A 14695-nucleotide genomic window follows, 5' to 3' on the forward strand; every position below is an offset into this window, starting at 1 on the left:
TGCAGCTCCCCCCCCACACACACCCAGACCCACACAGAAGACTGCATGCACGGTGAGATGGGGATTGTTTTATTCACATGGTGTGGGATGACACAAATACTCCTGCCAGTGAGCAGGGCAGAGGCCTTGGCATCTGGCTGTGGGCCTTTTGGGGGTTAGTGCTAGTATCTCACACACAAAACGGGGGTGTGGGCAGGGACAGGAAAGGAGGGTGGGAAGACAGGAGGGAGGGCTCCATCCACCTAAGGCTTCAGACCGCAGCTGCCTGAGCCCCTTCCACCCTGCTAGGACCTGGAGGCCCCGTCTCTGAGAACCCCACACTGGGCAGCCGGACCCTGAACCCCCCCTCTTCCTGGTCCCCACTCCCACCCCGTGCCTTGGGGCTCAGTGACACTCTAGGGAAGCGGAATTTGGGTGACTTTTCCCCAGCAGGGGACTTGGAGGCTGCCTCACCCTCGTGAGCCTTAGAGGTCTTGGAAGGGGTAGCCAGACCCACGCGGGGCAGGCGGACTCTGACCCGGCCTCGGCGCCCCAAACCTCCTTCCCCGCGGCGCTCCTCCTCCTCCTCCTCTTCAGAATTGGGAGACCCTTCTCCTGGTACCCACTCACTCTGACCGAAGCCCACTCGGGGCAGCCTGAGTTTGGGGCTCTTGGCTTTCTCTCCCTCTTCCCCGGCATCCTTGGCCCTCACCAGGCCAAACCGTGGCAGCCGCACCTTAAGCTTGTGTCCAGCATCCCCTCCACCGTCAGCCACCTGGTACTCGGCGTGGCTGCCCACGGCGGGTGGGGAGAGCTCCACCTCCGGCAGTGAGAGGTGGAAGGTCCGCTGGGCCCCTGGGGGCTGCTCCTCGCTGCCCTCTCCCCCCAGGGTGGGCAGCTTCAGCCTCAGCCCACCCTCCCCTGTGGCGGCCTGGCCTGCCTGGGTCTCGCGGCCCAGCCCCACATCAAGCTCAAGCTGGGGAACCGTGGGCATCTTGAAGACACCCTCACCCACTAAGAGCTCACCTCCTGCCACCGGGCTTCCAGGTTTAGCCTTCTGTCCTGTACTTGCCACCTCCCCAAAACTGGCCAGCTCCACCTGGGGCACAGAGATGAGCAGTGGGGGTGTCTTGAGGATCCCATCCTGGCCCTCTGTGACGGCCTGCTTGGCTGTGGACACCTGCCTTGCTGTACTCACAGCCACGGCCCCCTCAGCCCCACCTTCCTCCTGGGTCACCAGTGTCACCAACTCTACTTCCGGGATCTTAAGTGCTCCAGCTATAGAGTCTGGCTTTTCCCCAGGGCTGACATGACCACTCTGGACTTCTGCTTCCTTCCCTCGGGCCAGCCCAAAAGATGGCATTTTGAACTTGGGCATCTTTACTTTCCCATCTCGACCCCAGCCCTTGCCCTCTAACTCAGCCACCCCTAGCCCCACTTCTCCTGCCTCAGTATCCCGGCTTTTGATCCCAAATTTGGGCAGTGCAAATCGAGGCCCCTTGAGCTTGACATCTGCCCCAGTGACCTCCACCTTGGCTGAGGGCAGGTGGGCACCAAGGCTGAGCTGTGGGATGGACAGATCGAGGGCGGGCAACAGGCCTGCATCCCCAGCCCCTTTCGCCTCAGCCTCAGTCCCCACCCGAGCTTTGGGGAGTGAAATGGCAAACTTGGACCCTTTTAGCTTGGCTCGCCCGGCACCCTCAGCCTCTGCCTTGGCTGTCTTTGATCCCGAGAGTCCAAACTTAGGCAGGGAGAACTTGGAAGACTTGGCCTTCATCTCCATCATTTCCAGTTGCTCTTCCTCAACTTCCAGAGTGGGGAGCTGTGGAGTCACAATCTCAACGGACGGCACGCGGAAGCCCACACCTGCTGCCACTGTAGGACCCTCTGGCCGTTCCGCCCTGCTTGCTTCAGTGGCTTGGCTCTGTGCCTCGAGGCCAAGTGCCCCTGGCAGGTCCAGCTCTACAGAGGGCAGAGTGAGAGAGGGGATACCCGCGCGAGCCTCAGCTCCCCCTTCTGGCTGCAAACAGGGAAGGGTCACTAGCTTCCCTGAGTCCTCAGGACCCACCTTGCCCTGTGCCAGAGACCCTGGCCTGGCTAACGCGGGCATGGTTATCTTTGGCATCCTGAAGCCAAATTCTGACTTCTCTGCCTGCTCTGTCCCAGCAGCTTTGAGCTGCACATCTGGCGTCTTGAGCTGCACATCTGGCGTCTTGCACACCTTCAGCTCCGGGGCCTGGGGGAGATACACCTCTGGGACTTTCGACACTTGTAATTCTGGAAGTTGTATCTCTGGCATTTTGGGGAGCTGGACTTCTGGGAGGCGCAGGTCAGGTACGGCCATCTCAGGCACTTTGGGGAGTTTGATCTCGGGGAGCTTCACTTCCGGGAGTTTCATGGCTGGGATTTTCATCTCAGGCACTTTGGGGAGTTGCACCTCTGGCAGGTGAAGGTCGGGAACTGCCATCTCGGGCACTTTGGGCAGCTTTAGCTCTGACACTTTGGGGAGCTGGACTTCCGGAAGTCGGACGTCGGGCACTGCCATGTCGGGCACCTTGGGCAGCTTCACTTCAGGTAGTTTCATCTCGGGGACTTTGGGAAGCTGGACTTCCGGGAGTCGAACCTCTGGCACTGCCACCTCCGGCATCTTCGGGAGTTTCATCTCGGGGACTTTGGGAAGCTGCACATCAGGGAGTCCAACCTCTGGCACTGCCACCTCTGGCATCTTGGGAAGTTTCATCTCGGGGACTTTGGGAAGCTGGACTTCCGGGAGTCGAACCTCTGGCACTGCCACCTCTGGCAGCTTGGGAAGTTTCATCTCAGGGACTTTGGGAAGCTGCACATCAGGGAGTCGAACCTCTGGCACTGCCACCTCTGGGAGTTTCATCTCCGGGACTTTAGGGAGCTGCACCTCAGGGACTCGTATGTCTGGAAGGGCTGGCTCTGGCACTTTGGGGAGCTTGACCTCAGGGACCTTAGGCAGCTTCACTTCTGGCCCTTTGGATACCTTGATTTCAGGCCCTGCCACTCCAATGCCAAATGAGGGCATCTTGATGGTGGGCAGCTTTAGCTTACTCTCTGAAACAGCCTCTGGGGCAGAGGGTCGGGGCTCCAGGAGAGAAAGCCCAAAGGTGGGCATTCGAAGTCTGGGACCTTTCACTTTGGTCTCAGGGCTGCCCTTGACTGCCTTGGCCTCAGGGGCTTCCTTCCCTCGAACCCCAAAGCGGGGAAAACTGAGGCGAGGCATCTTGAGGGCCACATCAGGCACTTCTCCCACCCGAGGCTCCACCTCTGAGCCTGGCAAGGCCAGATCCACCCCTACAGAAGGTGTTTCTACATCCAGGGTGGGGACTGTCAGTGTCATGGCCCCTTCCCGGGTTTCCAGGCAGGGAAGGGTGGGCAGAGTGGGTAGTGAGGGCAAGGGGGGTAGTTCCACTTGGGGGACCTGGATACCCACCGTTGGGGCCTCCACAGCAGGTGCAGCGGGGGCTCCTAGGCCAAGGGTTGGTAGGTGGAGGGTGAAACCGCTGCCTGCCTCCGTGGAGGGGGCCCCTTTGGGGGCTGAGACCTGAGGGACTGCCACCTCAGCACCTGGCAGCAGAGGCCCCACCAGCTCTACCTGAGGGCCCAAGAACCTTGCTCCTGTTGCCACCTCGGCAGCCTCTACCTTGGCCTTCCTGCGGGGGGGAGCGGCAGCAGCCATCCGAGCTGCCTGGGCCTCTCCAGCCACTTCTCGAACCCTCAGCCGAGGCAGCTGGAGACGCCTGCGCACAGGGGCAGCGGGGACAGGACCCTTGGAGATCTCAGCTTTGAGGCCCCGGCGCAGACGGGAGAACTTGGGGAGGGAAAACTCCACGTCAACAGGGGCCAGGTCGGCAGGGGCCCCCAGAGCCCCAGGCACCACCAACATCTTCTTCTTCTTCACAGGGGACAGACTCTGGATATTCTGGGGAGAGAGGAGAGAAGCGGGAGGCGGTGGGACAGTGGGAGGCTGGGAGTGGACAGAAAGAACCCCAATGTCACTGATTGGACCAGACTTGGGATGTGATGGGGTGGTCTCGCCTCCAAAACACTGTCCCCACTTCCGGCCTGCCATTCTCCCCAGGAAGGCACAGGCTGCATTTAGAATCTCATAGGGAATCTACAAAAGCGTAGGAACTGGGACCCAAGATTTCTTTTTGGTTGTTGGTTGTTATTGTTGTTTGGTCTGTCATGGGGCTTGAACTCTGGGCTCCGGCGCTGTCCCCAAGCTCTTCAGCTCAAGGCCACCATCTTGCCCCTTTAGCCACAGCGCCACTTCCAGTTTTCTGGTGGTTCACTGGAGATAAGATTCTCATGGACTTTAGTGCCCAGGCTGGCTTTGAATTGTGATCCTCAGATCTCAGCCTCCTGAGTAGCTAGGATGACAGGTATGGGCTGGAACCTAACATTTCTAAGACCCTGCTCCGGAAACTTCCCCACACCATTATTGAAGAGATGGGGAATTGGAGGCCAGAGGAAGGAAAGACACTTATCCAGCGGAAACTGAGCGACACTCAGGAATAGAATCGGGCCTTCTTTTTCCTCCCACCCCTAGGGAGCCTGAATCTGATAATAAGGCTGGGAGGGGGGGCCCATGGTTTGGGATAGATGGGAACCCTCCCAGGGGAGGAGGGACAGCAAAAGACAGAGGCTGGATTAGCGTTGGATTAGTGATGACAGACAGGGGGCAAGGCTGGTCCACGATGGCGGGGAACGGGGCTCACGGAGTAGAGACCGGATCGCTGGGGCAGGCCGGGACCTGGGCTGGGGCCGGGCTAAGCACGCGTACCAGCTTGGCCACCTTGGCCCGCGGGCCTTTGATCTCGTAGCCAGCCACGGTCCCGGGCCGCAGCGCTAGGTCCCCGGTGGGCACGGTACGCTTCAGGCAGAAGGAGACCTTGTAAGGCTCGGCACATTGTAGCAAACGTAGTGCATCCTCGTACTTGAAGTTCTCAAAGAACACGCGGGCGCTCAGCAGCTGGTCCCCTGCAGGGGAGGGGGAGGAGAACAGGGCGTGGTCTCGTCGGGCCCCGCCCACCGCCCCGCCCACCCAATTAAAGCGAAGTCAGTAAAGACCTGCCCTACCTTTTGGTCCAGCGGAGCCCCGCCCCAACGGCTTAGCCCCGCCCCCTGCTCAGAAAAAATCTTATGCTCAGGGTCGCCTTTTCACTCCCCTCCTCCAGAGTTACAATTTCACCTGCTGTCCTTTACTGGGAAAAGAATCACATGGTAACTTCTTTATATTCCATGCCTTTCACTGACCTGTCTTTTTTTTTTTTTTCTTTTACTTTTGTGTCAGTCTTGGAACTTGAATTCAGGGCCAAGGCACTGTCCCTGAGCTTTTATGTCCTAAGCTACCATTTCAGTCACAGCTCCGCTTCTGGTTTTTTTTTTTTTTTTTTTTTTTGGTGGTTCACTGGAGATAAAGAGTCTCACAGACTTTCCTGCCAGGTTGGTTTTGAACTGTGATCCTCAGATCTCAGCCTTCTGAATAGCTAAGATTATAGATATGAACACCTGGCCCTCATTGGACCTCCATCTCCTCCCTTCTTTGTTTTTTTGGTGGCCGTGAGACTTGAACTCAGGACTTGGGTGCTATCCCTGAGCTCTTTTGCTCAAGACTAGCACTCTACCACTTTGACCCACAGCACCACTTCTGGGTTGTTGTTTTTTGTTTGTTTTTGCCACTCCTGGGGCTTGAACTTAGGGCATGGGCACTGTCCCTGAGGATTTTTTGCTCAAGGTTCTACGACTTGTGCCATTGCACCACTTCCGGCTTTTTCTGTAGTACCAAGGAATCAAACCCAGGGCTTCATGTATGTTAGATAAACACTCTACCAGTAGGCCACATTTCTGGCCCACTTCTGTTTTTTGAGTGGTTAGTTGGAAATAAGAGTCTCACAGGGACTTTTCTGCCTGGGCTGGCTTCCAGCTGTGATCCTCAGATCTCATCCTCCTGAGTAGCTAAGATTACAGTCATCCACTCTTATATTATCATTATTATTATTATTATTATTTTCCTATAAATATGATGTGCAGGGGAGTTTCAGTTACATAAGTCAGGTAATGAGTATATGTCTTCGTGAATGCTAGGTAAACACTCTAAGCCAAATTCCCGGCCCACAGACCTGTCTTCTTTAATGGTGATTTTCTCCTGATCATAGGGATGACTACCTCATACCAATCCTCCATTGCCTGCCCATTCTCCAACAATTCTCTCCTCTGCCAATGTCTCTTCCACACAATCCCCATCACCTTCCAAACATACTATTGTTTCTAGTCTTTTCCCAAGCAAGCACCAGCTCCAGGGTACCCCATTTGCAGAAAGGGCAACTCCATTCTCAGTTAAAAATCCCTGGACCTGGGGCTGGGTGTTTGACCTAGTGGTAGAGTGCTTGTCTAGCATGCATGAAGACCTGGATTTGATTCCTCAGTACCACATACAAAGAAAAAAAGAAAGCTGGAAGCAGTGCTGAGGCTCAAGTGGTAGAGTTCTAGGCTTGAGAAAACCCAAGCTCAAGCCTAGGACTGGCAAAAAAAAAAAATAATAATCCCTGTGATTCCTCTCTCTTCATCATACCCTACAGCAAGTCTAAAATATCTAGGCTCCTGCTTGAAAATGGATCCCAAATTGACATACTTCTTGTCATCTCCAACACCATTTGGGCACTAAACAGCCTCATCTATTACTCATATTGTTTGTCTTTGCTCCCACCACTGTCCCTACAGTCAGTCTACTGTTGATGCCCCAGTTCAACAAGTTCAACCTCCTACTCCCTCTTCACTCACAGACCCTAGGAATAAAAGACCTGCACTCTTTTTGGGGGGAAAGGGGACTTGAACTCAGGGCCTAGATGCTATCCCATACCTTTTTCTTCTCACAGATGATCAAAGGTAAAGCCTCAAATATGCTAAGCAAGAGGCTCAACCACTAGAGAATATTCTTAAGATTGCTTATCCCCTGTTTCAGCATTTCCATGTTTCTCAGTCCACCCTATTTAAAAATGCAGCTTTGCTCCAGGCACAACCATACATCTAATTTACTAGTTTATTTATTTTCTTAAATATGTCTCTCTCCACTAGGAAGCACTTCAGTAATGTCTCAGATGGAAGGCACTTAATAATTGTTGCATAAATAAGTTGTATCTCCACGCCCTTTCCAAGTTAACTCCACCCTTTTTCTCCAGCCCTAGCAGCACAGCTATTAACCAGCACTTACACAGTGCTTACTGTTTGTCACTTAACCTTGTGCAAGTTTTTTTTTCAATACTGACTCATTCGTTCTACATAATAACCCCGTGACATCAGCACTGCTTGCTCCTATTTTTATTATTGCTTGTTTTGTTTTCTGTGTGAGTACTGGGCCTTGAACTCAAGACCTGGACACTGTCTCTTAGCTTTTTCACTCAAGGTTTGGTGCTCTACCACCTGGGCCATAGCTTCACTTCTAGCTGGTTTTTTGCTTTCTTTCTTTTTTCTTTTTAAAAATCAGTTGTGGGGTTTGAACTCTGGGCCTGGGCACTGTCCCTGAGCTTTTTTTCTGTGTATGTAGTGCTAAGGAATTGAACCCAGGGTTTTATGTGTGCTAGGCAAGCACTCTACCCCTAGGCCATACTCCAGTCCTTCTAGAGTAATTAACTGGAGATAAGAGTCACAGATTTTCCTGCCTAGACTGGTTTTGAATTATGGTCCTTAGATCTCAGCCCCTTGAGGTAGCTAGATTTCAGACATGAGCCATAGTGCCTGGTTGACTATCCCTATTTTATTTACTTATCTATTTAATACCTATCTATCTACATATCTATCTATCTATCTATCTATCTATCTATCTATCTATCTATCTATCTATCATCTATATATCCATCTATCTGCTTCTATCATCTATTGCCAGTCTTGGGGCTTGAACTGATGACTTGGGCCTCACCCCTGAACTCCATTTTGTTCAGGGCTAGTGCTACACCACACAGCTCTACTTCCAGTCTTTGAATGGTTGAATGGAGATAAGAGTCCCAAGGGGACTTTTCTACCCGGGCTGGCTTCGAACTGTGATCCTCAGATCTCAGTCTCCTGAACAACTAGGATTACAAGAGCTTCCCCAGTCCCCCTCCTTAGCCAAGATTTTAGAATCCCCAAACAAAAAATGAGGGTAGGGAATGTGGCTTAGTGGTAGAGTGCTTGCCTAGCATGCATGAAACCCTGGGTTTAATTCTTCAGTATCATCTACACAGAAAAGGCCAGAAGTGGTGCTGTGGCTCAAATGGCAGAATGCTAGCCTTGAGCAAAAAAGAAGCTCAGGGACAGTGTTCAGGTCCTGAATTCAACACCCCCCCCCCCAAAAAATAAAAACAACCCAAAAAACAAAAACCACTCCCTCCAGGCTCTTAGCCCCGCCCCATCCCCGCAGGCCACGCCCATGCTGCCGTCAGGTCTCCACCCACGCGGGCAGACCACGCCCAATTCCCGGCCACGCCCACCTTCTTGCAAGCTTAGGGACCGGGCAGCGGGTGAGTCCTCGCGCAGCTCTCGGATAAAGATCCCTTCTTTGCCGCCGCCTGCGACGTTGATACCGCTGACGCCGGTCTGCGCCTCGGTCTCCACGATGATCTCCACCAACTCCGCAAGCCTCAGCTCCTGCGGAGGGCAGCGAGAGGTTTCTAGGGGGCGCCGGCGCTAAACCTCGCCCAGAAGTTGTCATCGTGCTGGAAAGCAGGTCGGACGCGGGACCGCGGACGCGGGACCGCTTTATGCACGTGCGCGCCGCGGAGGCTTGGCCTTCTAGGATCCGCCTTACGGTTAAACAGCCCGGCCCAAGTGCCCTGGAGGCGTTGGGGGCGGGGCCGTGCCCGGGATGGACCAATGGGGGGAGTCGGGCCAGCTGGGGAGGGCGGGGCCGTGCTTGGAGGCGGGCTTCGCCATGAGGGCGGGGCCAATCCGGGAGGGCGGGACTAAGAGCTCAGGCTCAGGATGCCCAATAAGATTCTGAGGGTTGGAATGGACTCAGTGACAAAGCATTAAGTGCAACGTGCTGAGTTCCATACCCAGTAGCAAAAAAAAAAAGAAAAAGACAAGGGGCGGGGAGTTTGGCCCAGTGGTAGAGTTCTTGCCTAGCCTGCACGAAGACCCTGGTTCGATTCCTGGATACCACATACATAGAAAAAGCCAGAAATGCTTCTTGAATATTTGTGTGTTAAAGACGTCATTTGAAATATGTAAAAATCAATGTTAATAAATTCCTTTAAAAAAAGAAAAAGCCAGAAGTGATGCTGTGGCTCAAGTGGCAGAGCTCTAGCCTTGAAGAAAGCCCAAGGACAGGGCTCAGGCCCTGAGTTCAAGCCTCAGTACTGGAAAAAAAAAAAAGATTCCAAAAGGTTCTCTTAAAGAAATGAAAGAGGTATGGCTGGAGATTATGAGTTTATTCAGGGTTTGAGGCAGGGAAAGAATCCCTTAAGAGTAGATTTGCACTGTGGGGCTATTTTTGTGTGCCAGCATTAGGGCTTGATCTCAGCCTCTTGCCCTCTTACTTGGTTTTATGTGATTAAGGCCACTTGGGCCATAGCTCCACTTCTGACTTTAGTTGGTTAACTGGTGATGAGTCTCCCAGGCTCCCCTGCCTGGGCAGGCCTTGAACCATGATCCTCAGATCCTAGTCTCCTAAATAGCCAGGAATACAGGTGTTAGCAATAGTTTTCACTCTTACTAGGATTAAGGATGGAATTCTTAGGACAGGGCTAGGTTCTTAATCCATGCAGCATGGGGGAGTGGAGGACTTGCCCTCTGGGGGCTTGAATGTCTGTGACACTGTGCTCCATTGTGGACTGTATTCTTGCATAACGCCCACAGGAGAGGGAATCCAGTGAAAGAGGGGGGTGCCCTATGGGCAATGAATGCTAGCATTCTTGATATTTACTGTAAATGGTGCAGGCTCACTTTCACTTTGGAGAACACAAAAGAGGGGTGCATATGGTCTCCTCAAAGAGGAAGTGACAGGACCTAAGTTCTGTCTAGGTATCTAATCCCCTGTGGGGGACTTGCTGTCTCTGGCCCATCTCTCTGCTGTAAAAGTTAAGTAGTAGGGGCCAGGAGTTTGGCCTAGTGGTAGAGTGCTTGCCTAGCATGCACAAAGACCCAGGTTCCATTCCTTGGTACCACATACATAGAAAAAGCTGTGGCTCAAGTGGTAGAGTTCTAGCCTCGAGAAAGCCCAAGGACAGTGCCTAGGCCCTGAGTTCAAGCCCCACGACTGAAAAAAAAAAAAAAGATAAGTAGCATCAGGGAACTTGGAGTGTTTGTAAGCTGTGACCTCAAGAAGCAGAGAGGACAGGGCTTTGAGACTGGCTAATACTGGAGAGGAAAAGAGTAGAGCTGGGCCAGACACCTCATGCCAGGGGCCCTAAGGGACTAGGGTCCAACAAGGCTATGGCCACTTCTTTCTGGCTTCAAAGGCCCTGGGATAAGCATTCTACTTACACACTCTCATTTCATCCTCTGTACAGCTTTGGGCCATGGCACAAGAGGAACACTAAGTCTCAGAGATGTGAAGTAACTTGCCTAATACTATACAGCAAACTAAGGAGCCAGGCCTTAACTGTAAGTCTGTGACCCCAGAAACCATAGGCCTTCCTATGGACAGTGGGGACCCCTTTTTCAGCACCCCATCCTTAGTGAAGATCCTGTAAACGTAGACCTACTCTGTGTAGAACACAGAAGGACAAATCAATGAAAATGTTTTATCTCCATCACAGCAGTAGTCACCACAGTTTGAGGATGCTTTAGCACCAGACTGTGCAAATGGTGGCAGGGTGAGTCTTCAGAATTGCCTCATTTCACCAGTGGGGAAACTGAGGCTTTAAGAGATGAAGTCATCTGCCTAGCCAGAGTGAGCACTGCTTATTCATTTTTGTTCTGAGGAAGGATTTCTACCTGGTTTCTTTGTCTTCTTTTCTCCCATACTTGCTTGGTACTGGCAATTGAAGTAAGAGCCTCAAGAATGTCCAGTTGGAAGTGGTGATGGCTCAAGGGGTACGGTAGTAGCCTTGAGCTGAAGAGCTCAGGGACAATGCCCAGGCCCAGAGTTCAAGTCCCACAACTGACAAAAAAAAAATGCCCAGTCCTTTTGCTTTAATTTTGCCTTTCTTTGGATGGGATCTGTATAGCTTTTCCTGAGCTGCTTTGAATTTGTAGTCTTCTCCTTTCTACCTCTCAAGTAGGTGGAATGCAGGCATGGCTTGTGCTAGTACTGGGGTTTGAACTCAGGGCCTTGAGCTTTCAGGTTTTTCTGCTCAAACTTAGCCTTCTACCATTTAAGCCACAGCTCCACTGCTGGCTTTTTGCTGATTTATTAGAGACAAGAGTCTCCTAGACTTTTCTGCCTTGACAGGCTTTGAACTTCAATCCACACATCTCAGCTTTGTGAGTAGCCAGCATTACAGATATGGGCCACCAGTGGCCGGTTCTACTGTGTTTCTTTAGCTCATTATTAATATGAGTCCTTTCTGATTAGCTGCAGTGGGTTAAAGTCTGGATCACACACTGCAGTAAGCGTTTTTCTATATGCTATCTCTTTTTTTGTCCTCACAGCTAAATCTCTTGCCATATTGTAGATGGAGAGAAGCGTGACCATGTTCTGTACCCCTCGAGGGGCCAATGGCTACTCACCTCTGCACTCCGACTCCTGACCTCCATGGTGCCGCTGGAAGTCTCCTCAGGCCCAAGTTCTTGCTTCCTCTCCTCCTTCTGCTGTAGAACCAACTTCAGTTCTGCATGGAGCAGCTGCCGCTGGGCCTGCCAGGGCAGGTATGAAGGTTCAAGATCGGGAAGGGCTGAGGGTGGTGGTCAGGTCTTGGGGAGGTCTGGGTAGGTGTCAGAAGAGAATGGCCAAGTGTGGCAGGGCCCTTCTGTAATCCCAGCTAGTTGGGAGGTGGAGGTAGGAGAATTTTTTTTCCCCTATGGGGCTTGAACTCAGGTCCTGAGCCTTGTCCCTGAACTCTTTTGCTCAATGCTGGCCACTCTACCACTTTGCGACACAAGCACCGCTTCCAGTTTTCTAGTGGTTTGTTAGAGATAAGAGTCTCACAGACTTTCCTGTGTAACTTTTGTTGGTGGTGGTTGTGGGACTTGAACTCTGGGCCTGAGCGTTGTCCCTGAGCTCTTCAGCTCAAGGCTACCACCCTACCCCTTGAGCCACAGCCCTACTTCCGGTGTGCTGGTGGTTAATTGGAGAGAAGAGTCTCACGGACTTTAGTGCCTGGGCTGTCTTTGAACCACGATTCTCAGATCTCAGCCTCCTCAGTAGCTAGGATTACAGGTGTGAACCACCAGCGCCTGGCAGTAGGGGAATCTTGATCTCAGTGCAGCCCAGGCAAAAGCAAGCGGAACAACAACAACAACAACAACAAAAACCCAGTTAGGGTGGGATTCAAGTGGTAGAACACTTGCTTAACATCTGCAGGCCCTGAATTCAAACCCCATTACCACTAAAATTTTGGAGGGGAGAAAAGGGGGCAGGAAGAGCCTCACAAACAGTATCCTCTCACCTCTGCCTGGGTACAGGTTCTCTCTCCTACCAGGAGCCCAGCTGGAGCTGCAGGACAGCTGTTTGCAGGGCTTACACCCTTCCGTTGGGGTCTTGCTGCCTGCCAGGGAGAGAAGGGGACTTGAGGCTCCATCCAAGCCATGGCAGGAGGCAGGAAGGGGCACGAGGCATCAGTCAGAGCTCACCTGAGGGTCACTTCCAGCACGTTTCGCCTCCTGGGTCCGGGACTCTAGAAGAATCGATTGCATGCTATTATCAATCAGTACTCACTGATGGCTGGTCCTTCCTGAGCCAGCTGTGCCAGTGCCTTGTCTCCAGAGAGCAGGTGGGGAAACTGAGGTTCAGAGGACCTTAGCCTCAAATGTCCAGATGGGCCACAAACAGTAAAACCTTACTGACCCTCAGATGTGTCTGACAGCCGAGCCCTGGTGCCAGCCACTTCAGGCCATTGAGAAAGGGGGTGACTTCTCTATAACATAGTTCTAGTCCCTCCTACCTGCCCCACCCCCCCTATGGGAAAAGCCCCTCTCTTCCTTGTTAACAAGGTGGGAGGAGAAGGGTAGCCCCTGGCAGGACTGTTCTGAGAGTACAATGAGTTAATAGGTAGAAAATGGTGCCAGGTGCTCAGGTCTGTCTTCCTAACTTCTCAAAGAGGCTGAGACCTGAGGATTAAGGTTCAAAGCCAGTCCAGACAGGAATGTCCATGAAACTGAGTTCAAGCCCCAGTACCAGAAAAAAAAAAGTGTGGTTGCATAGTGGGGTATGTTATAAGTACTTGCTGCTTTTAGTGTGCCAGGCACGAGTGCCTCACACCTGTAACCCTAGCTACTCAGGAGGCTGAGATCTGAGGGTGGCAGTTCAAAGCCAGACCGGGTAGGAAAGTCTGTGAGACTCTGATCTCCCATTAACCACCAGAAAATCAGAAGTTGAGCTGTGGCTCAAAGTGGAAGAGCATTAGCCTTGAGCAAAAGAGCTCAGGGTCTCAGGGACAGTGTCCAGGCCCCAAGTTCAAGCCCCATGACTGACAAAAGAAAAGAACATCCTGGTCCCTGGCCAAAGATCCAGTGCCCAAGGGACCATTGTGAGGTGGATAATTATTTTTCCCCTTCTACCAGGATTGACTCAGGGTTTCATCCTCTCTCATATTGCTTGCTTGGGCTGGTGCTCTACCAACCAGAACCATGCCTCCAGGCCAGCTTTTTGCTGATGAATTAGAGACGGTGTCTCACAGACTTTTCTTCCCTACCTGGCTTCAGAGTGTGATCCTCCAGATCTCAGCCTCGTAAGTACCTAAGACACTCTACCACCTGACTCACAGCCCCACTTCTGGCTTTGGGCTGGTTCAGTGGAGATCTGAGTCTCATGGACTTTCCTGCCAAGGCTGGCTTTGAACCACAGTCCCCAGACCTAGCTAGAATTACAAGTGTGAGCCATCAGTGCCCGGTTTGAACTTTACTTTCTGTATCACTCTGAACACCTTGTCCACTCAGAGAAATTGGCCCAGCACACAGAGCTGGTGGCTCACAGCCTCCTGCCAGGCCCCTTTCCGGAGGAATGGACATAGAGATTGTCCCCCTCCCCCAACTTTGAGCGTGGCCCCCACCTGGCATGCCAACCCGCCAACCCCTACTTGGCAGAGAAAGGTCAGAACTCACGCGGCACATTCTCTCACACAATGGCCCATCTGCTGGCCAGCCCACATTCCACCGCTGCCCACCCACCCACAAACACAATGGCCCTTCATAGCCCACCACTAGCCAGGACCGAGAACCAAGACCCCCTCAGCAGCCTGCTGCCTCCACCCCACTGTCGGCCCCCACTGTGTCAGAGGGCACCTCTCCGGGTCTCCCAGGGGTCCCAGCTCCTAGGCTGGCTCCTGTGTTGGGGGGAGGGGGTGTTTGCTCATATTTGGGTGCTGGATTAGCTCCCACAGGCTTCAATAGCAGGCTGGATGTGCTAGTTGGTAAAGAGGGGAAACTGAGGCTCAGAGAGGAAACTCAAGCTGTCCAGAATCACACAGCCAGGCAACAAGCAGAGTTAGGACCCAGGGCTCTTGAGCCTGCTCTAGGTAACTTGCACTGAGGACATGAGCAAGGAGGAGGTTGGGGTGCTATAACTACATTTCTGAGACAGGCCTTGGCTCACCCTGCCAGTGGCACGCCT

General features: G+C 52.8%; 1 protein-coding gene across 1 annotated transcript; it reads right to left on the reverse strand.

Annotated features, from left to right (window-relative positions):
• Positions 1 to 65: 65 nt before the first annotated feature.
• Prx (periaxin) lies at positions 66 to 11765 on the reverse strand. Its single transcript, XM_090322251.1, has 4 exons — positions 11656 to 11765; positions 8475 to 8631; positions 4790 to 4986; positions 66 to 3925 (listed from the first exon to the last, which is right to left on the reverse strand). The coding sequence occupies exons 1-4, from the start codon at positions 11680 to 11682 to the stop codon at positions 251 to 253; spliced, it is 4056 nt and encodes a 1351-aa protein (XP_090178377.1). The 5' UTR covers positions 11683 to 11765; the 3' UTR covers positions 66 to 250.
• Between the last annotated feature and the right edge of the window lie 2930 nt (positions 11766 to 14695).

Source organism: Megascapheus bottae, chromosome 31 (assembly GCF_031878675.1).
Source record: "Megascapheus bottae isolate mThoBot1 chromosome 31, mThoBot2.hap1, whole genome shotgun sequence".
Classification (NCBI taxonomy): Eukaryota; Metazoa; Chordata; class Mammalia; order Rodentia; family Geomyidae; genus Megascapheus; species Megascapheus bottae.